Below are 24,247 nucleotides of genomic sequence, written 5' to 3' on the forward strand. Positions count from 1 at the left end.
CCAGGTAATAATCCTCAGAGCTCGGGATGCTTGTCTGTTCTTAAGGTAAAAGGCACATGTCAGTGTTTTAGATGGATTAGGGATCAGTTGGTTTTCCCTGTAATAGGCAGAGCACCTAGAGCTTCGGAGAGCTTCTGTTCAACCATCTCAAAGCTCCCTGCTTGAGCGGTAATGGCACGATCATCAGCATCGATGAAACTCTCTGTCCCTTCTGGCAGTGGCTGGTCATTTGTGTAGATGTTGAACATGGAACCAGAGGCCTTTAGGTGGTGGGCAGGATATAATATTTCAATGAATGAATATCTGAAGGGCTTTATGACTCCCATCTTGCTAAAAGATGTGGAGACGTTCATGGGTTTCCATAGTTTTTAGGTAGGAGTCTTTCAGGTAGATAATGTGCTAGATAGACATGCGTTTATAACTCCAGTGTGTGGGAAATACAGTTCGAATGGACATGTGGTCATAGCTCTTTCCACTGAAAGGTTAAGCCAGTGGAGATGTGAATCCAGAGAAACAGATGAATCATGACCATGTGACAGGCGTGACAAGAATTGTATCATTTCCCTATAGTCCCTGTGGGTATGAAAGCAAGTGGCCGATACGCGTGTGCTCCCTTGGAATACGGTCTCATTGCCATGTGCATGTCTTGATACAGTCATCGCTTCTTGTTGTGTTGTTGTGAGCATATCTCCATATATACTGATAGCAGACTTGATGTAAATAGTTAACACATATAACAACAAGTCAAGAATAACTCCTCCAAAAGGAGTGTGGATGAAAGCCAGAACTCAAGTGTCTTATTCAAACGGTGAGCAGGCAGCAAACAAGGTCAAAGGCTGTGCTATAAATCTCTGCTAACGACAGATAAAGACTCTGCAGTGTTTTGTATCGACTTAACAGCTGCAGCTCCAGGAAGACGTGAAGAGAGGAGGAAATAATTCACCGGATCTGGACCAACTTAGGAACGAATATTCCATATGCCCAAATATGAACACAGATGGAGTTTAAGGGAAATAGACTTTGACATTTGGGAGTTGTAGTTGCTGGGATTTATAGTTCACCTACAATCAAAGAGCATTCTGAACTCCACCAATGATGGAATTCAACCAAACATGGCATACAGGACTTCCATGACCAACAGAACACACTGGAATGGTTTGGAGGGCATTGACCTTGAGTTTGGGAGTTGTAGTTCACCTACATCCAGAGAGCACTGTGGACTCAAACAATGATGGATCTGGACCAAACTTGACACAAAAATTCCATATGCCCAAATATGAACACAGATGGAGTTTGGAGGAAATAGACCATGACATTTGGGATTTGTAGTTACTGGGATTTATAGTTCACCTACAATCAAAGAGCATTCTGAAACCCACAAACGACAGAAATTGGGCAAACTTCCCACACAGAACCCCCATGACCAACAGAAAATACTTAAGGCCATCCAGTCCAACTCTCTTCACCAGGGCAAGAAAACGTAATCAAAGCCCTCCTGACAGAGAACCATCCAGCCATAAATATAGATAGATAGATAGATAGATAGATAGATATGATTCTCTCTCACACACAGAGATATAGTATCATAGATTTGAAAGAGACCCTTAAAGAAGGACTAGGATATGTTGCATATTCCAGAGTAGACAAACCAGACACTCTCCACATCAACACTGACAAAGAAACAACAAGAAATACTGTTTACTCACAAGAAGAAAGAAAATACATATATTAGAAACCAACACTTTCTCATTACTTTATTTTCCAGATCACCAGACTGGGCCACAGCAACGCCTGGCAGGGGACAGCTAGTAAATAAATAAATACAATGCTGACAACCCTCAGAATCTCAAACCTTTTATGAGTCGCAGCTCCTTTTTGAGAAACAGATGAAAGTCAGAGACATCTTGCCCAGAAGCCTGGACTTGAATACATGGCTTTCCCTTCTTCCTCGTGGATTACTCTTCCATGTGGGAAGATGCTGCCTTTTCAATGGGACGCGGGGACAAGCGGACGGCTTCTTTCTAAGACCCTCTTCTCTGCGTCAGCCGCGAAATGCTTAATATGCACAAACTGACCTCCATTCCCAGCCTACACAATGCATAGCTGAGCAATGTGGGACCTCTTTCATGCAAACCCCGCATGACGGCATCGAGATTTCCTTATCAGACTTGGCCGAAGCCCCTGGAAACAGGCAGCCTTTGTGTGTCTAGCGTGTACTGCGGATCTGGACGCAGAAGCCAGAGATCTGCTCAGCAGAAGGGGTCTGGATGCTGGAGACAGCAGGCGCTTCACGTTTGCCACTAAACAACCCTTTCCAGGTTTTGAGACAAGGACTCACCCAAATCAGGGCTAAAAATAGACAAAAACTTTACTAAAAATAGACAAAAACTTTACTAAAAAGTTGTCTTATTTTCGTATAAGTTGGAGAAGTAGCAATGGTGGATGAGTATGGACAAACTTTGGCCCTCTAGGTGTTTTGGACTTCAATTCCCACAATTAGCACTGAACAGAGGCCAAAGTTTGCCCATGCCTGGTATAAATACTAATAAATACTAGATTCAGTGCTAACGCTTGAAGCTCAGGCGTCGGCGGTGGCTGGGAGGGCCTTCGTACATTTGAACAAGCCCTATGAGGAGCGGCTTAAGGAGCTGGGCATGTTTAGCCTGAAGAAGAGAAGGCTGAGAGGAGATATGATAGCCATGTATAAATATGTGAGAGGAAGCCACAAGGAGGAGGAGGGAGCAAGCTTGTTTTCTGCTCCCATGGAGACTAGGACGTGGAACAATGGCTTCAAACTACAAGAGAGGAGATTCCATCTGAACACGAGGAAGAACTTCCTGACTGGGAGAGCCGTTCAGCAGTGGAACTCTCTGCCCTGGAGGGAGTGTGGTGGAAGCTCCTTCTTTGGAAGCTTTTGAACAGAGGCTGGATGGCCATCTGTCAGGGGTGATTTGAATACAATATTCCTGCTTCTTGGCAGAATGGGGTTGGACTGGTTGGTCCATGAGGTCTCTTCCAACTCTTTGATTCTATGATTCTGTAAGCTCGTGCGCCAGCTGCGACTGTACCTCGTGAAGTCGGATTTGGTCACGGTGGTCCATGCCTTCGTTACCTCTAGATTGGACTACTGCAATGCGCTCTACGTGGGGCTGCCCTTGAAGACGGCCCGGAAATTCCAACTGGTCTAACGAGCGGCAGCCAGACTACTAACTGGTGCGAGCTACAGGGAGTGGTAAACCCCCCTGTTTAAGGAGCTCCACTGGCTGCGATTTATTTTCCGGGCCCAATTCAAGGTATAGGTTTTGACCTACAAAGCCCTAAACGGTTTGGGACCCACCTACCTGCGCGACCGCATTTCCACCTATGAACCCACAAGACCTCTTCGATCTTCTGGAGAGGCCCTTCTCTCGCTCCCACTTTCATCGCAAGCGCGACTTGTGGGGACGAGAGACAGGGCCTTCTCTGTGGTGGCCCCTCGGCTCTGGAATTCGCTCCCTAGAGATATTAGGTAAGCCCCCACCCTGGAAATCTTCAGGAGGAGCCTGAAAACTTGGTTATTCCAATGTGCCTTCAACGACTGAATGACCAAACTTTGCATAAAATGACCTCAGAAGCACTTTATTCTATGGTTCGTGCAATTCAATCCTACCTCATCCCCAGATCCCCTCCCTGATATATTTACTTTGTCTCATCTCCCAGTGTTTTAAAATTTTATCTTTGAATTTGGCCCAGTGTAATCATTTGTGTTTTAATGTTTGTCACTTATTATATTGGTTTTGCATTTTATGTTATTTTATTTTCTGATTTTCTGTTGTGTTTTTGTGTTATATTGTGTTTTCTGTATTGATGGGCGTGGCGTCATGTAAGCCGCCCTGAGTCCCCTTTGGGGAGATGCTGGCGGGGTATAAATAAAGATGATGATGATGATGATGATGATGATGATTATTTACTAGCTGTCCCCTGCCACGCGTTGTTGTTGTTGTTGTTGTTATTATTATTATTATTTACTAGCCGTCCCCTGACACGCTTTGCTGTGGCCCACATGAGGATTCTGTGTGGGAGGTTTGGCCCAGTTCTATCATTGGTGAGGTTCAGAATGCTCTGTGATTTTAGGTGAACTATAAATCCCAGCAACTACAACTCCCAAATGTCAGGATTCTATTTTCCCCAAACTCCACTGGTGTTCACATTTGGGCATATTGAGTATTCATGTACAGTTTGGTCCAGATCCATTATTATTTGAGTGCACAGTGCTCTCTGGATGTAGGTGAACTACAACTCCTGAATAAAATTTTTTTATCCTGCCCTAGTTGAACTGGAGGCCCTAGGGCAGTGTTTCTCAACCTAGGGATAGTGACTTGGGGGTCTCAGAGGGGTCACCAAAGACCATCAGAAAAAATAGTATTTTCTGTTGATCGTGAGGGTTCTGTGTGGGAAGTTTGGCCCAGTTCTATAATTGGTGGGGCTCAGAATGCTCTTTGATTGTAGGTAAACTATAAATCCCAGCAACTACAACTCCCAAATGTCAAGATTCTATTTTCCCCAAACTCCACCGGTGTTCACATTTGGGCATATTGAGTATTCACGTAGAGTTTGGTCCAGATCCATCATTATTTGAGTGCACAGTGATCTCCGGATGTAGGTGAACTACAACTCCAAAACCAAAGGACACTGCCCACCAAACCCTTCCAGTATTGTCTGTTGGTCATGGGAGAACTGTGTGCCAAGTTTGGTTCAATTCCATCGTTGGTGGGGTTCAGAATGCTCTTTGATTGTAGGTAAACTATAAATCCCAGCACCAACAATTCCCAAATGACAAAATCAATTTTTTTGAGTGTAGGACGTACATTGGGTTGTTAGGTGCCTTGTGTCCAAATTTGGTGTCAATTCCCCCAGTGGTTTTTGAGTTCTGATGGTACCACGAACTAACATTACATTTTTATTTATATAGATTATAAGGAAGGGAAGACAGGGCACTTCCCTGAGATTTGTATAAGGTGAGACTCCTACAAATCTCAGGGCCCGCCAAACTGGAAGGACAGCTCTCAACTTTCATTCAAACAGCAGGTTTTCCAACTTCCTTCCCAAGAAAGGAAGCATGCCGAGACACCCTCTGCGCCAAATTATTATGCTCCAGCCTGCCCTGTGACTTGACCATCCAAAGCCTCTTCCCGGTTTGGTGAGAGACGGGACACATATTTACCATCTTTCCTGGCTCTCGGGGAGAAGAATATCCTCAGGAAGATGGTGCTCTGCTACTCAAGGAAGCTAACACTTATTTCTGGTTCGTCATCCCCTAATTGCCCAGTTAATATGCAAACGACATTAAGGCAGACATTTCAATTTATTTGCAGAATAGAAAGGAAATTCACCCACACCTGAACATGTGAACGTGCATCATCATCAACATCAACATCATCATCACCACCATCATCTTTATTTATATCCCACCTCAAGAAGATGGTGCTCAGCTGCTCAAGGAAGCTAACACTTATTTCTGGCTCGTCGTCCCCTAATTGCCCAATTAATATGCAAATGACATTAAGGTAGGCATGCCAATTTGTTTGCAGAATAGAAAGGTAATTCACCCACACTTAGATATGTCAATGTTCATCATCATCACCATCATCATCAAACCACCTTTCTGCCCGTGGGGGACTCATTCCATTTGGTTTCCAAACCCTTGGGCCTAGTTCAGGAATATGCCCATATTTGAGTCATTTTTGCCACTCTAAACCTGATCTGATGTATGCAGATGATCTAGTGCTTCTCTCCCTCTCTTGGTTGGGGCTTTCAAATCTTTTGAAAGCTTTCAGTACCTACTGCCAAGAGGACTATCCGTCAATACGTTCCAAAGCCAGCACTGTGGGGTTGGGCTGCTTTTCTCACACAGCATCTTGCGTTCCATCCCAAGGACATGTCAAGCTCAGCAGAAAGGGCAGATAGTACCACATGTAGCAAACCTCGTAGCTTGAACAGATCTGTCACTCAAGTCCCACAAAATTTCTAGGTTTAGGCAGATAACTGAAGACTCTGAATGGATCTCGATGCCTCCAGAGCATATTGCATTGGCATTCTATTGACACTGTCTGTTGATCTTGGTACTTTGCATTTTGGTGTGTGTGTGTGTGTGTGTACGACACCGCCTGAGCTCTGCGAGTGCAGCATTTTCCCGAATGAAGCTGAGAGTGTTTGAGGACCGGGACATCCATAGGGATACCAAGGTGCTTGTCTATAAAGCTATTGTCCTCCCAACCCTGCTCTATGCCTGCGAAACGTGGACTGTCTACAGACGTCACATGCAACTCCTGGAACGATTCCATCAGCGCTGCCTCCGGAAAATCCTGCAAATATCTTGGGAAGACAAGCGGACAAACCTCAGCGTGCTGGAAGAAGCAAAGACCACCAGCATTGAAGCGATGGTCCTCTGCCATTAACTCCGCTGAACCGGCCACGTTGTCCGGATGCCTGACCACCGTCTCCCAAAGAAGTTGCTCTACTCTGAACTCCAGAACGGAAAACGGAATGTTGGGGGACATGAAAAGAGATCTTTAAAAGAGATTGAAAGATGGGCTCAAAGCCAACCTTAAAAACTCTGGCATAGACACTGAGAACTGGGAAGCCCTGGCCCTTGAGCGCTCCAGCTGGAGGTCAGCTGTGACCAGCACTGCTGCAGAATTCGAGGAGGCACAAGTGGAGGGTGAAAGAGAGAAACGTGCCAGGAGGAAGGCGCATCAAGCCAACCCCGACCGGGACCACCTTCCACCTGGAAACCGATGCCTTCACTGTGGGAGAAGATGCGGGTCAAGAATAGGGCTCCACAGCCACCTACAAACCATCAAAAATAGTCATCTTGCTCGTCCAACGAGGGATCGCCTAAGTGAAGTGACGTGAAGTGTATACACACAAAAACACACACATAATGGTGTGTTTGACAGATGTATTTTATTGCATGTATTTTATGTTGAAACATTTTGACTTTGTGGTATTCCACCTCGAGCCGTTAGGAGAGGCGGGTAACAAATAACATTTATTATTATTGTTGTTGTCATTACCATATATACTCAAGTATAAGCCAACCCAAATATAGGCATCTAATTTTACCACATACTGACTCGAGTATAAGCCGAGGGTGGGAAATGCAACAGTGACTGGCACATTTCAAAAATAAGAAAATAAAAATAGATACCAATAAAATTACTGTGTGTACTAAAGAATAAAATGACCCGAGTATAAACTAAGGGGGGGGGGGGCTTTTTAGCCTTAAAAATGTGCTGAAAAACCCAGCTTATACTCAAGTATATACAATAATATTTTTTTTACAAATAATAATACTTATTATTATTAGAACTGCAATCCTCAAGAAAATGACCCAGGAGACAAGCAGCTTGGTAGATGTGCAAAGATGTTGTTGTGACTGGTTACTACACAATAACGACTTTCAAGAAGAAAGCAGTAGCATTAGCCCTATAGTTTGACTTATTTTCCAGCAACTTGTCACTCTGGTTTTGGAAAGCTGGGTCCCACAATGAATATTGTTTATAGGCATGGAACAATCAAAATAAAGATGGGCAACACAGTATGAGACGCTTATTCCTTGACACTTTGACTCAACCAATGTGTGGACAGTGCAGGGACCCCATAAGAGCAACGAAACGAGAGCGGCCTACCTTCTGGGAGCCAGACTGGACGGCTGTAATGCAGACGGGGTCGATCAAGGGCTTGGGCCGTTTGGCCGACTCCTCGATGATGCCCTGCCATTGCCTGGGCAGCCCCGTGAACTTCTGCTCCTGCTGGTCGTACCCAGTGTGGACCCGGTGCTCAAAATTGGAAGGGGCCGAGATCTCAATGCGTTTCTTCTTCTTGCTGAACATGGTGATGTTGGCTAGCAGACCTGGAAGGAAGGGAGGAAGGAAAACAGAGAGTTGGGTTTCTTTTCCAGTGACAGACACGTACAAACAGGCGAGACAGAGTGCAATACAAAAGCTGGCAATTCAAGTCAATTCAGGAATAGTATTTATTTATTAAAACGTATATCCCTCTTTCTCCCATTGCAGCGCACCCAAATACCTGGGAGTCACTCTGGACCGTGCTCTTACCTACAAGAAGCACCAACTGATCCCTAATCCATCTAAAACACAGACATGTGCCTTTCACCTTAAGAACATACAAGCATCCCGAGCTCTGAGGATTACCTGGGAAGGAATCCCACTGGAGCATTGCAGCGCACCCAAATCCCTGGGAGTCACTCTGGACCGTGCTCTGACCTGCAAGAAGCATTGCCTGAACATCAAGCAAGAAGTGGGTGCTAGAAACAATATCATACGAAAGCTGACTGGCACAACCTGGGGATCACAACCAGATACAGTGAAGACAACTGCCCTTGCGCTGTGCTACTCTGCTGCTGAGTATGCATGCCCAGTGTGGAACACATCTCACCACACTAAAACAGTGGATGTGGCTCTTAATGAGACATGCCGCATTATCACAGGGTGTCTGTGCCCTACACCACTGGAGAAATTACACTGCAATAGCCGGTATCGCACCACCTGACATCCGCCGGGAAGGAGCAGCCAAGGCAGAGACATCTCCAGCTCATCCCTTGTTTAGGTATCAGCCAACACTTCAACGACTTAAATCTAGAAATAGTTTTCTAAGATCTACAGAGACACTCGCTGGAACACCTTAGCAAGCAAGAGTCCAAAAGTGGCAGGCTCAAACCCAGAACCTCAACCAATGGTTGATACCAGATGAGAGACTCCCCCCCCTGGGCACACAGAGGACTGGGCGACTTGGAAGGCGCTGAACAGACTGAGCTCTGGCACCATGAGATGCAGAGCCAACCTTCAGAAATGGGGCCACAAAGTGAAATCCTCGACATGAGAGTGCGGAGAAGAGCAAACCACTGACCACCTGCTGCAATGCAACCTGAGCCCTGCCACGTGCACAATGGAGGACCTTCTTGCGGCAACACCAGAGGCACTCCAAGTGGCCAGATACTGGTCAAAGGACATTTAATCAACTACCAAACTCACAAATTGTGTATTCTGTCTGTTTGTTTGCTTTGTTCTGTTAGAAATGTAATATAATATGACTGGTTGTCTTGACACGACAAATAAATCCCAATGCAACATTTCCTTCAAATTGTTTGCTTTTGGACTCCAAGGCAGAAGCACCTCTGTACTTTACCACCACAGCCCAATCCAGTATAAATCTGCAAAGCAGTTTATTGAAGAATATATAAAAAGTAGAGTAGCAAAATAGTAAGAAACATTTACGTCCAAAAGTATTCAAGAGTCCATAAAATCTATCAAGAGTTGAATAAAAAACCAAAAATGCAAAAGAATCAGGATACAAGGCAGCATTAGATCCAGAATGCAGAACTCAAGAATGCAGACGACACCAACTTGGGAGGGAGAGCCAAGACTCCAGAGGACAGGAGCAGGATTCAAAATGATCTTGACAGATTAGAGAGATGAATGGCCAAAACTAACAAAATGAAGGTTAACAGGGACAAACGCAAGATACTCCACTTAGGCAGAAAAAACGAAATGCAAAGATACAGAATGGGGGACGATGATGCCTGGCTCGAGAGCAGTACATGTGAAAAGGATCTTGGAGTCCTCGTGGACAACAAGTTAAACATGAGCCAACAATGTGATGTGGCGGCAAAAAAGGCCAATGGGATTTTGGCCTGCATCAAGAGGAGCCTAGTGTCTAGATCTAGGGAAGTCATGCTCCCCATGCTCTATTCCGCTTTGGTTAGACCACACCTGGAATATTGTGTCCCATTCTGGGCACCACAATTGAAGGGAGATGATGACTCTAAGGTGGAATGTGTCCAGAGGAGAACTGCAACAAGGGTAGCTTTATAGAAAACTAGCTGTCCCCTGCCACACGTTGCTGTGGCCCAGCCTGTTGATCTGGAAAATAAAGTAATGAGAAAGTGTTGGTTTCTAATAGATGTAATTTCTTTCTGCTTGTGGGTAAACAGTATTTCTTGCTGTTTCTTTGTCAGTGTTGATGTGGAGAGTGTCAGGTTTGCCCACCCTGGAACATGAAAGATATCACTGTCCTTCTTTAAGGGTTCCTTTCAAATCTATGATACTATATCTCTCTCTGTGTGAATCATAGCACTATCTATATCTATCTATCTATCTATCTATCTATCTATCTATCTATCTATGGCTGGATGGCTCTTTGTCAGGAGGACTTTGATTACGTTTTCTTGCCCTGATGAAGAGAGTTGGATTGAATGGCCTTAAGTATTTTCTGTTGGTCATGAGGGTTCAGTGTGGGAAGTTTGCCCTGATTTTGTCGTTGGTGGGGTTCAAAATGCTCTTTGATTGTAAGTGAACTATAAATCCCAGCAACTACAACTTCCAAATGTAAAGGTTTATTTCCCCCAAACTCCATCTGTGTTCATATTTGGGCATATTGAGTGTTTGTGCCAAGTTTGGTCCAGATCCATCATTGTTTGAGTCCACAGTGGTCTCTGGATGGAGGTGAACTACAACTCCCAAACTCAAGGTCAATGCCCACCAAACACTTCCAGTATTTTCTGTTGGTCAGGGGAGTTCTGTGTACCAAGTTTGGTTCAATTCCATCGTTGATGGAGTTCGGAATGCTCTTTGATTGTAGGTGAACTATATATCCCAGCAACTTCAACACCCAAATGACAAAATCCTAATTTTTTGAGTGATGGTCACTCCTTGTGTTGTGAGACGTTTTGTTGCCAAATTTGGTGTGATTTCGTTCATTGGTTGTTTTGTTTTTAAGGAACTCATTATGCACAGAGCATTTTTATATATATAGATAAGATGAAACGTCTAAAAGGCTCCTGGTATATTTGTAATGGGAATCTCTTTCTCTAACATTCTGTCTATTAATATTGATCAGTTCTTAAGTCAGTGGGTTACATGAAGAGATCTTGGCTATGAGATAAAAGTGGAATGGAAGAAATAATAACAATAATAATAATAACATAATAATAATTTCAATAGTAGTATGGGTGAAAAGATCTTGGAGTCCATGAGCCAACAATGTTCTGCTAGAATGATAATTTTAAGCAGTTCATTTATATCGATCTTACTATTCCCTAATGCTCCCATTAACATCAATTCTATGTATATTCACTTGGAGTGGTATTTTAAACAGTTTCCCCATTCTTCCCCCAAAACGTTTTTACTTTTGGACATTCCCACCCCATGTGGGCAAAGAGGTATGACTGAAAGACGGTGCAAATTGAGTGTGGGGACGTCCCTCGTCCCACAGCAGGACTGTCGTTTTGTTCATCCGTGAACCTGATGCCCAAGTGGCGAGTGGCAACCATGGCCGATAGCCACTCAAAGGAGTCTGACCTGATATAGCTGACACCAGAGCCATCTGCGGCTCCAATTCTGGATCTGAACTGGTGACCTACAAAAGTTGTGCCCGAGCCGTTGATCCCCTTAAGCAAAGCGTTCAGAGAAAACCCAAGCTCCCTTGGCAAGGCTGGAGTCCGCCGTGACCTCAGATGCACTGCTGGATCCAACCACGTCTTGGGACTCCGTGCCTGAGTTTAGAGCCAATTAAGCAGCCTTTAATGCCCACACCTGCTGCTCTTATGGCCATACCTGTGGCGCGTTTCCCAAGAGCATGCTTAATCCGTGCATAACATGGACTGTTTGTATTCTGTGCCTAAAGCACTGTGTTTAAAATGATCTACTCAAAGACTCTTGAGTTTTGAACCTGGAGGAACTGACTTTTGGTAAATGGATTTATTTCACGGCCATGGAGGGGGCCTTTCCCGCTTGCCCCACGCACCCTCCGGCCTCGGAGGACGCGAGGGGCGAGTGTGAGGCCCCCGCCATGGCCACGGCCATGGAGGGGGCCTTTCCCACTTGCCCCACATGCCCCCCCGGCCTCAGAGGATGCGAGGGGCGTGTGTAAGGCCCCCGCCATGGCCACGGAGGAGGCCTTTTCCGCTCGCCTCATGTGCCCTCCGGCCTCGGAGGACACGAGGGGCAAGTGTAAGGCCTCTGCCATGGCCACGGCGAGGGGCTCCCAGCCATCTTTACCCTCCCCAGGCAGCAAAGAAGGCTCTTCAGGAACTCAAGGTAGGACAAATCTTTGTACATGCCTCCCCCAAACCACTCCAGTATTATCTGTTGGTCATGGAAGTCCTGTGTGCCAAGTTTGGTTCAATTCTATTGTTGATGGAGTTCAGAATGCTCTTTGGTGCCTGGTGAACTATAATTCACACAAATGCAATTCCCAAATGTCAGGGTCTATTTTTCCCAAACCCCTCCAGTATTATCAGTTGGTCATGGAAGTCCTGTGTGCCAAGTTTGGTTCAATTCTATTGTTGGTGGAGTTCAGAATGCTCTTTGGTGCCTGGTGAACTATAATTCACACAAATGCAATTCCCCAAAAGTCAGACCTGAATCGGTTAGCAGTAATTCCAATCCCTTCATCCATTGTCCATATCATTAATCACTATGCTTTAATTATGTTCAATTTCTAACAATGGAAATACATCCTGCATATCAGATGTTTACATTACAATTCATAACAGTACAGTTATGACGTAGCAACAAAAACAACATGAGGAACTGTATTTAGGGGTCACGGCATTAGAAAGGTTGAGAACCACTGTTCTAAGAGTTATTTAGGAACTGTTATGAATGTAACCTTTGAAGATCTGTACCTCTAAGAGAAAGGAAACTTTGAAACCATCAAGCTTCTGTACCTCAATAAACTTGTTACAGTTTCTTTTTAAAGTCAAGCCTATGTCACCATTCCTTTCCAAGTCAAGTCACGCTACATAATGAAGAAAGACCAAAGCAACATTACAAGCAACATTACAAACGGGGTTACACTCCCCCTGAAGACGCAGGTTCGCAGCTTGGGAGTGATCCTGGACTCATCGCTGAGCCTGGAAGCCCAGGTCTCGGCGGTGACCGGGAGAGCTTTTGCACAACTAAAACTTGTGCGCCAGCTGCGCCCGTACCTTGGGAAGTCGGATCTGGCCACGGTGGTCCACGCTCTTGTTACATCCCGTTTAGATTACTGCAACGCACTCTACGTGGGGTTGCCTTTGAAGACTGCTCGGAAACTCCATCTAGTCCAGCGGGAGGCAGCCAGACTACTCACCGGGCGTCATACAGGGAGCACACCACCCCCCTGTTGTGTCAGCTCCACTGGCTGCCGTTCCAGTTCCGAGCACAATTCAAGGTGCTGGTTTTGACCTACAAAACCCTATACGGTTCCGGCCCAGTGTATCTGTCCGAACGGATCTCCCTCTACGTCCCACCCCGGAGCCTAAGATCCTCTGGGGAGGTCCTGCTCTTGACCCCGCCTCTATCACAAGTGAGATTGGCAGGGACGAGGAGCAGGGCCTTCTCGGTGGTGGCCCCCCACCTGTGGAATTCACTCCCCAGGGAAATTAGATCTGCAACATTGCTCCTTTCTTTTAGGAAAAAACTAAAAACATGGATCTGGGACCAGGCATTTGGACAAGCGGGCAGATAAAGAAAGAACTTCGATGATGAATAGGAAATGATTAACAGATTGGATTTATGGAACTCTGGAAAAGAAATGCTGATTATAAGAATGACTTTTATATGATGTCTTATATGATGTGTGTTGACTGGCTGTTGACTGTTTTAATTGTGATAACTGTTTTAATTATGTTTTTGTATATTATGTGTAATTTGTATAGGCATCGAATTCTGCCTTTTCTGTAAGCCGCCCTGAGTTCCCCTTCCAGGGCTGAGAAGGGCGGGGTACAAGTACCAGAAATAATAAATAAATAAATAAATAAATAAATAGTGTTATCAATTTAATAAGCCCTCACAAAGAGGTGGCTCCTTATACATCCTTACAATTTGGTGCTATCATTAAAAATTAGTGGCCAAGGCTTTACAATTAGTAGCAGTAATATACGGGCTCCTTCACAGGGGGAAAGTACATCTCAGAGTGGAAGAAATACAGACTACGAAAACACACACACCCCAATGTTAAAGATGAAGACTTTTAAGAATAATTCTGATTTGGGTTGCTATGAGTTTTCCGGGCTGTGTGGCCATGTTCCAAAAGCAGTCTCAATGTGGCCATACAACCCGGAAAACTCACAGCAACTGAGTAATTTGGGTCTTCCACAATACATTAATCCTTATTTGCTGCCATCCCACACCCGAGGTGGAGACACCAAATTGGTGAGGCTTTCACGCACACTTAGATGCATAAGAGAGTGCAAAGTTTCAAAACCTCCTCCCACATCCTCCAAAGCTGAAGATCCACTTCTGGGGATCCCAGGCATCCCAAATCATCCTGCCTCTTGTTCTGGAGAAGCAACAACGCCCTCAAAAAAACCGAGAGAGGCCGGCTCAATTATCGATATCCTGCTACCGGCAACATGAAAGCGATGGCCAATCAGGGCAAGACAATGAACCTACCATTCAGATCAAACAAGTTCCTGGAGGAAGTTCAATTTGCATGTTTATTTGAGATTTGTCCAGGTTGACAGATCTGAGCTGCTTTGTTTGAAAAGGAATCTGGGAGACTCCTGGAACCAAGTTGACATGAGTCCCAGAGACTTTGTTAAGATTTTGAGGCTGGATACCAGGAGATTTGTGTATAGCAGTGGTTCCCAACCTGTGGTGCGTGGGAAACCAGTGGTCTGCAAGAACAAAAATATGTTCCGCGGACTGAGCATTACTACACCTATGCCTCGAAACCACGTGGCAACAAAAATGACTGGTCTCGCAAAATCCTCTTATCATGCCAAGGCAATGGGGATGTCAGGAGGGAAGATGCTGACTATCCATGAAAAATTCCAGAGGTGGGAGCAACCACAGAGAAGGCCCCCTCTCTTGTTCCCACCAGCCTGGACTCAAACTGTTTACAGCAATGACCAGCACTTTGTATTTACCCGGAAGCAGACTGGCAGCCAGTGGAGCTGCCCTAACATGGGAGTGGATCTCCTTTTAGTAGTCTAGCCACCAATCTCTGAACCAGCTGAAACCTGAACTATCTTCAAGGGCAGCCCCACATAGAGAGCATTGTAGTAGTCCAATTGGGATGTGCCTAAGGCATAGACTACCATGCCCAGATCTGGCATCTGAAGATATGGGCACAGCTGTCACACAAGTTTTAATTGTGCAAAGGCACTCCTGGCCACCGTCGAAACCTGGGGTTCCAGGGTCAGCTATGAGTCCAGGATCACCCCCAGTCTGCGGACCCCCATCAACACAGCCTGTAATCCCAGAACTTGTGCGACAGCGGTGCCCATATCTTCAGATGCCAGATCTGGGCATGGTAGTCCATGCCTTAGGCACATCCCGATTGGACTACTGCAATGCTCTCTGTGGGGCTGCCCTTGAAGATAGTTCGGAAGTTTCAGCTGGTTCAGAGATCGGAGGCTAGACTGCTAAAAGGAGTTCTGTATACCATGAGATCAGCATTAGCTTGCAGATTCAGTGCCTTAAAAAATAGCTAGGCTGCAACCACCCTGCTTTACACCTGCGAGACGTGGACTGTCTATAGACATCACATGCAACTCCTGGAACGATTCCATCAGCGCTGCCTCTGGAAAATCCTGCAAATCTCCTGGGAAGACAAGTGGACAAACGTCAGCGTGCTGGAAGAAGCAAAGACCACCAGCACTGAAGCGATGGTCCTCCACCATCAACTCCGCTGGACTGGCCACATTGTCCGGATGCCCGACCACCGTCTCCCAAAGCAGTTGCTCTACTCCCAACTCAAAAACGGAAAACGAAATGTTGGACAGCAGGAAAAGAGATTTAAAGATGAGCTCAAAGCCAACCTTAAAAATCTCTGGCATAGACGCTGAGAACCGGGAAGCCCCGGCCCTTGAGCGCTCCAGCTGGAGGTCAGCTGTGACCAGCAGTGCTGCAGAATTTGAAGAGGTGCGAATGGAGGGCGAAAGAGAGAAACATGCCAAGAGGAAGGTGCATCAAGTCAACCTCGACCGGAACTGCCTTCCATCTGGAAACTGATGCCCTCACTGTGGGAGAAGATGCAGATCAAGAATAGGGACCCACCGCCAGTACACTGACCTTGGAAGACAATCCTACTCAGACAACGAGAGATCGCCTTAGTAATTAGCACTTAAACCCCTAGACCAGGGGACCTCAAACTAAGGCCCGGGGGCTGAATACGGCCCCTCCAAGGTCATTTACCCGGCCCTTGCTCAGGGTCGACCTAAGTCTGAAACAACTTGAAAACACACAACAACAACAACAACGCTAACTCATCAGCCAAAAGCAGGCCCACACTTCCCATTGAGATACTAATAAGCTTATATTTGTTAAAATTATTCTTCATTTTAATTATTATGTTGTTTTTAATTGTTCTTTGCACTACAACTAAGTTATGTGCAGTGTGCATAGGAATTCATTCATGTTTTTTTCAAATTATAATCTGGCCCTCCAACAGTTTGAGGGACTATGACTTAGCCCTCTGTTTAAAAAGTTTGAGGACCCCTGCCCTAGACTGCACTGGATTCAAAGGTAGGATCAAAATTAATGGATAAATAACTATTAGTATTATTGTATTGTCGAAGGCTTTCATGGCCGGAATCACTGAGTTGTTGTAGGTTTTTTCGGGCTATATGATTTCTATGATTATTACCTGGGAAGGAAGGAAGCTTGTTTTCTGCTTCCTTGGAGACTTGGACGCGGAACAATGGCTTCAAACTACAAGAGAGGAGATTCCATCTGAACACAAGGAAGAACTTCCTGACTGTGAGAGCCGTTCAGCAGTGGAACTCACTGCCCCGGAGTGTGGTGGAGGCTCCTTCTTTAGAAGATTTTAAACAGAGGCTGGATGGCCATCTGTCAGGGGTGATTTGAATGCAATATTCCTGCTTCTTGGCAGAATGGGGTTGGATGGCCCATGAGGTCTCTTCCAACTCTTTGATTCTATGATTCTATATGGCCATGGTCTAGAGGCATTCTCTCCTGACGTTTCGCCTGCATCTATGGCAAGCATCCTCAGAGGTTGTGAGGTCTGTTGGAACTAGGAAAAAGGGTTTATATATCTGTGGAATGACCAGGGTTGTCTGCTGGAGCTAGGTGTGAATGTTTCAACTGACCACCTTGATTAGCATTTGATGGCTTGACCGTGCCTGGAGCAAACGTTTGTTGAGAGGCGATTAGATGTCCTTGTTTGTTTCACCTCTGTTGTTGTGCTGTTGTAATTTTAGAGGTTTTTTTTAATACTGGTAGCCAGATTTTGTTCATTATCATGGTTTCCTCCTTTCTGTTGAAATTGTCCACATGGTTCTTGTGGATTTCAATGGCTTCTCTGTGTAGCCTGACATGGTGGTTGTGAGAGTGGTCCAGCATTTCTGGGCTCTCAAATAAAATGCTGTGTCCAGCTTGGTTCATCAGGTCATAGAATCATAGAATAATAGAGTCAATGAGTTGGAAGAGACCTCCTGGGCCATCCAGTCCAACCCCCTTTTGCCAAGAAGCAGGAATATTGCATTCAAATCACCCCTGACAGATGGCCATCCAGCCTCCGTTTAAAAGCTTCCAAAGAAGGAGCCTCCACCACACTCCGGGGCAGAGAGTTCCACTGCTGAACAGCTCTCACAGTCAGGAAGTTCTTCCTTGTGTTCAGATGGAATCTCCTCTTTTGTAGTTTGAAGCCATTGTTCCGCGTCCTAGTCTCCAAGGAAGCAGAAAACAAGCTTGCTCCCTCCTCCCTGTGGTTTCCTCTCACATATGTATACATGGCTATCATGTCTCTTCTCAGCCTTCTCTTCTTCAGGCTAAACATGCCCAGCTCCTTAAGCCACTCCTCATAGGGCTTGTTCTCTGGTTGAAGTATTACTATTATGTTGACACAGGGCTGTGAATGCTGCAGTCGACCTCGTCCTCAACATCAGGACTGAATCATTCCCAACGAAAATAGCCAGCTGCACAGTAACCACAATCTCCCAAGATATATCCTGTCCTTCCTTTGGAATTAAAAATGCAGGCAGAGAAGCATTTTTAGCAATCCGTAGCTTGTGTGCCAGAACCGCCTTGCTTCCTGGCTAAATTTAAGAGAGCTTAAAGGAGAAAAGCCTTTCCAGCGGAGTAACCACATCCTCCCCTCTCAAAAGAAACACCAGATCAGAAAAAAGAAGAAGAAGGGAAACAAAGTCTGCAAAACCTTTCTGACCCGACTTCCATGCCCTGAGCTTGCATTTCTCAGAGCGTTGCTCTTCCGCATTTGTTTGGGTTTGTTTTTGTTTTTCAACACACCCTTAAAACCTCCATAAAGAGCTCAGGAAAACCAATTGTTGCCCAGTTCAACGCAAGAGCTAGAATTAGGGATTGCACAACTAACTTGTAGACAAAGCCACTGCTGGGCCATCTCCCTTCGCTCTTCATCTATAAGATGTAGTAAGACAAAAAAGTCATGAGTTAATTGTCTGATGTCCAAAAACAAGAGACAGGTTTTTCAAGGAAGAGCTTTAGAGGGTGCTCTGTGGGTTTCGCTGAACAGCTTTCTAAAAAATCCCATTTAATAGTAGGTTTTCCATTGGTGAAACAGGCTGGATGGTCTGGATCTTCCTATCTATATAAAAGTCAAAGTACAGACAGTCCCTGAGTTATAAACACCCGACTTACAAACGACTCCTTTTTAAGAACAGGGGTGAGATAACAGAAAGTGAGGGAAGTCTGGCCCAATTCCATCATTGGTAGAGTTCAGAATGTTCTTTGATTATAGGTGAACTATAAATCCCAGCAACTACAACTCTCAAATGCCAAGGTCTATTTTCCCCAAACTCCACCAGTGTTCACATTTGGGCATATGGAGTATCCGTGTCAAGTTTGGTCCAGATCCATCACTGCTTGATACCACAGTACTCTCTGGATGTAGGTGAACTACAACTCCCAAACTCAAGGTCAATGCCCATCAAATCATTCCAGTATTTTCTGTTTGTCATGGGGGTTCTGTGTGTCAAGTTTGGTTCATTTCCATCGTTGGTGGAGTTGAGAATCCTCTTTGATTGTAGATGAATTATAAATCCCAGCAACTACAACTCCCAAATGCCAAGGTCTATTTTCCCCAAACTCCACCAGTGTTCACAATTGGGCATATGGAGTATTTGTGCCAAGTTTGGTCCAAATCCATCAATGTTTGAGTCCACAGTGCTCTCTGGATGTAGGTGAACTACAACTCCCAAAATCAAGGTCAATGCCCATCAAATCCTTCCAGTATTTTCTGTTGGTCATGGGAGTTCTGTGTGCCAAGTTTGGTTCAGTTCCATCATTGGTGGAGTTCAGAATCATCTTTGATTCTAGGCGAACCATAAATCCCAGCAATGGCAACCACCAGGAGTCAAGGTCTATTTTCCCCAAACTCCACCAGTGTTCACATTTAGGAATATTGAGTAATCGTACCAAGTTTGATCCAGATTCATCATTGTTTGAGTCCACAGTGCTCTCTGGATGTAGGTGAACTACAACTCCCAAACTCAGGGTCAATGCCCACCAAACCCTTCCAGTATTTTCTGTTGGTCATGGGAGTTCTGTGTGCCAAGTTTGGTTCAATTCCATCATTGGTGGAGTTTGGAATGCTCTTTGATTGTAGGTGAACTATAAATCCCAGCAACTACAACTCCCAAATGTTAAGCTCTATTTCCCCCAAACTTCTCCAGTGTTCACAATTGGACATGTTGTGTACTCGTGCCAAGTTTGTCCCAGATCCATCATTGTTTGAGTCCACAGTGCTCTCTGGATGTAGGTGAACTACAACTCCCAAAATCAAGGTCAATGCCCATCAAATCCTTCCAGTATTTTCTGTTGGTCATGGGAGTTCTGTGTGCCAAGTTTGGTTCAATTCCATTGTTGGTGGAGTTTGGAATGCTCTTTGATTGTAGGTGAACTATAAATCCCAGCAACTACAACTCCCAAATGCCAAGGTCTATTTTCCCCAGACTCCATCAGTGTTCACATTTGGGCATATGGCGTATTCGTGCCAAATCTGGTCCAGATCCATCATTGTTTGTGTCCACACTGCTCTCTGGATGTAGGTGAACTACAAGTTTTCACATTTGGGCATATTGAGTATTCGTGCCATTTGGTCCAGATCCATCATTGTTTGAGTCCACAGTGCTCTCTGGATGTAGGTGAACTACAACTCCCAAACTCAAGGTCAATGCCCACCAAACCCTCCCAGTATTTTCTGTTGGTCATGAGAGTTTATGTGTGCCAGGTTTGGTTCAGTTCCATCGCTGGTGGAGTTCCGAATCCTCTCTGATTGTAGGTGAACTATAAATCCCAGCAACTACAACTCCCAAATGTTAAGCTCTATTTTTCCCAAACTTCTCCAGTGTTCACAATTGGACATGTTGTGTACTCGTGTCTACACTGCTCTCTGGATGTAGGTGAACTACAACTCCCAAACTCAAGGTCAATGCCCACCAAACCATCCCAGTATTTTCTATTGGCCATGGGAGTTTATGTGTGCCAAATTTGGTTCATTTCCATCGTTGGTGGAGTTTGGAATGCTCTTTGATTGTAGGTGAACTATAAATCCTAGCAACTACAACTCCCAAATGACAAAAGCAATCCCCTCCCCAAATCCCACCAGTATTCATATTCGGGCATATTGGGTATTTGTGCCAAATTTGGTCCAGTGAATGAAAATATATCCTGCATATCAGATATTTACATTACAATTCAGAACAGTAGCAAAATTGCATTTATGAAGTAGCAACAAAAATAATGTTATGGTTGGCGGTCACCACAGCATGAGGAACTGGGAAGGTTGAGAAAGACTGGTATATGCGCTAGTTTTAATTATAATGATTCTATGTCTATAGATATATTGACCTCGCCTGGAATTTTAACCCACTTTGAGTCCCAAAGCTGACAACAGCGAACAACAAAACAACAAGGACGATCCCTGAACTGGAACGCGAAAACACAACCTTCCCATCACCAAGGTTATTGAAACTGCAAAGCCAAGCCACAACAAACAGGTCCAAACATGAGACCACAAGGAAATCCAAACTTTTGACTCAGCATTATTCCCCGCTGGCAGAAAGCAGTTTCAAGATGATCCTGATTACAACTCGGAAATGATCTTCCGAGGTTAAAGCCGCACACAAATGCACCGGGGAAAAGCCACTCTCCTGCTCCATTCGAGAAAAGGCTGAGAAAGGCGGTATACAAGGATAGTAAATAAATCTATATAAATAAAAATGTATTGTCAGTTTGTGGGATTAACATAACTCAAAAACCACTGGACAAATTGACACCAAATTGGGACACAAGACACCTAATAACCCAATGTATGTCCTTCACTAAAAAAAAATATGATTTTGTCATTTGGGAGTTGTAGTTGCTGGGATTTATAGTTCGCCTACAATCAAAGAACATTACGAACCCCACCAACGATAGAATTGAACCAAACTTGGCAAACAGTTCTCCCACGACCAACAGAAAATACTGGAAGGGATTGGTGGGCAGTGTCCTTTGGTTTTGGAGTTGTAGTTCACCTACATCCAGAGAGCACTGGGGACTCAAACAATGATGGATCTGGACCAAACTCTACATGAATACTCAATATGCCCAAATGTGAACACTGGTGGAGTTTGGGGAAAATAGAATCTTGACATTTGGGAGTTGTAGTTGCTGGGATTTGTAGTTCACCTATGAACACAGAGCATTCTGAACCCCACCAACAACAGAATTGGGCCAAACCTCCCACACACAACCCCATGTGGGCCACAGCAACGCGTAGCAGGGGACAGCTAGTCTACATAAATAAAAACGTAATGTTCGTTTGTGGGATTAACAGAACTCAAAAACTACTGGATGAATTGACACGAAATTTGGACACAAGACACCTCTCAGGCCAACGAGTGACCATCACTCATAAAAACACTGGAAAATACAACAGAAGAGACTTTAAAAGCCAAAAACAAAAAATACATTACAATGCATGTGTAAAACCACATATATACACAAACACACATACATACACATATACACAGACCGGGCCACAGCAACATGTGGCACGGGACGGCTAGTCTATATAAATAAAAATGTAATGTCAGTTTGTGGGATTAACATAACATAACATAACATAACAGTGGTTTTGCAGGAACAAACGAAAATTACATTTTTATTTATATATATGACAGATATAGTATCCTAGATTTGAAAGGGACCCCTAAAGGAGGACAATTATATGTTGCATGTTCCAGAGTAGGCAAACCAGACACTCTCCACATCAACACTGACAAAGAAACAAAAAGTACAATTTACCCACAATCATCAAGAAATTACATATATTAGAAACGAACACTTTCGCATTATTTTATTTTCCAGATCACCAGACTGGGCCACAGCAACGCCTGGCAGGGGACGGCTAGTAGTAAATAAATAATTAAGGCTGCAATGAACTTAATGAAGTTATAAAGAACTTGAGAGAAGAAGAGCTTTCACGAGAAAGAGGGAAAGGCGAGGGACACTCTCATGTATCTGAAGGAAGTCATCCTGAGATGAGCTCAGAGAACTTACAAGCTGGTTCCTCTTCGTGAGACTTCATCTTCGCCCCGTCCAAAGTGGAGAAGCTGGAAGTATAGGCTCTTCCTTATGACTTTTTGGGTTGACCCTCCCTTCAATTAAATGCGTGGCAGTCCCTCCCTTGGCCGCTGCCCATTGGATGGGTGGAAAGTTCCTTTGCTGGTGCCCGGGATGCCGGCAGGCTCCTCCCAAACCACAAAACAATCCGAATCCTGATGCTCAAAAGGCATTTGCTTTCACAGCCACTGTTGTGACTCAGCTGGATTGATAGAGTGTCTCTGATGAGGATGATGGGACTCAGGTTCACAGCCTGGTTCAAAATCATAGAATCATAGAATCAAAGAGTTGGAAGAGACCTCATGGGCCATCATCCAGTCCAACCCCCTGCCAAGAAGCGGGAATATTGCATTCAAATCACCCCTGACAGATGGCCATCCAGCCTCTGTTTAAAAGCTTCCAAGAAGGAGCCTCCACCACACTCCGGGGCAGAGAGTTCCACTGCTGAATGGCTCTCACAATCAGGAAGTTCTTCCTCATGTTCAGATGGAATCTCCTCTCTTGTAGTTTGAAGCCATTGTTCCGCGTCCTAGTCTCCAAGGAAGCAGAAAACAAGCTTGCTCCCTCCTCCCTGTGGCTTCCTCTCACATATTTATACATGGCTATCATATCTCCTCTCAGCCTTCCCTTCATCAGGCTATCCATGCTCAGCTCCTTAAGCGGCTCCTCATAGGGCTTGTTCTCCAGACCCTTGATCATTTGAGTCGCCCTCCTCTGGACACATTCCAGCTTGTCAATATCTCTCTTGAATTGTGGTGCCCAGAATTGGACACAATATTCCAGATGTGGTCTAACAAAAGCAGAATAGAGGGGTAGCATTACTTCCCTAGATCTAGACACTAGGCTCCTCTTGATGCAGGCCAAAATCCCATTGGCTTTTTTGCCGCCATATCACATTGTTGGCTCATGTTTAACTTGTTGTCCATGAGGACTCCAAGATCTTTTTCGCACGTCCTGCTCTCGAGCCAGGCGTCCCCCATTTTGTATCTTTGCATTTCGTTTTTCTGAAACAGGCTGACACTAACGAACAGACTGACCTCGATGAAATGGGAATCTTAGATCGGGCTGACCGTTAGGAATTCAGAGTTTGAAGGAGTGTGAGAATAGCTAACAGGAAGGAGGCCAGAGAAACGCCTTCATGTTTTGCAAAGAGTATTAAGCAGTGTGTTTGAGACCAAATCTTTGTCAAAGCAACTTTGCGTTCAACCAAGAAGCTTGCCTTTGCTTGTATGGATTATCTTGCATTCTGGTTCAAAATGTCCTTGTTAGAGACAGTGAAGAAGTGCAGATTCCCACAGCAAGGAATGAAAGTGTTGATACTGAAAATAGCCAGGTGCAGTTTGAGAAGGAGGACAGTTCTCAGCCTGATAATGATAATGAGCAAGCAGGGAAACAGGCTGACACTAACGAACAGACTGACCTTGATGAAATGGGAATCTTAGATCGAGCTGACCGTTTGGATTTCAGAGATCAAAGGAGTGTGAGAATAGCTAACAGGAAGGAGGCCAGAGAAACGCCTTCATGTTTTGCAAAGGGTATTAAGCAGTGTGTTTGAGACCAAATCTTTGTCAAAGCAACTTTACGTTCAACCAAGAAGCTTGCCTTTGCTTGTATGGATTATCTTGCAGTCTTTGTGTTCGTGTTTTCAGGAC

The 24,247-nt window shown here is 44.8% G+C and overlaps 1 protein-coding gene across 5 annotated transcripts in view; it reads right to left on the reverse strand.

Moving 5' to 3' along the window:
- Positions 1–24,247, reverse strand: part of PAK4 (p21 (RAC1) activated kinase 4) — a 129,963-nt gene that overhangs the window by 37,357 nt on the left and 68,359 nt on the right. For 3 of the 5 annotated variants that reach the window (XM_067461417.1, XM_067461419.1, XM_067461418.1), the window contains exon 2: positions 7,671–7,894. In XM_067461417.1, the coding sequence (XP_067317518.1) occupies positions 7,671–7,874 (204 nt within the window). In that variant the 5' untranslated portion in view covers positions 7,875–7,894. Of the gene's footprint in view, positions 1–7,670; positions 7,895–22,532; positions 22,721–24,247 lie in introns of those variants that run through there. The other 2 variants (XM_067461416.1, XM_067461420.1) reach the window with 1 other exon arrangement.

The sequence above is a fragment of the Anolis sagrei genome, chromosome Y (genome assembly GCF_037176765.1).
Source record: "Anolis sagrei isolate rAnoSag1 chromosome Y, rAnoSag1.mat, whole genome shotgun sequence".
In the NCBI taxonomy this organism is placed as follows: domain Eukaryota; kingdom Metazoa; phylum Chordata; class Lepidosauria; order Squamata; family Dactyloidae; genus Anolis; species Anolis sagrei.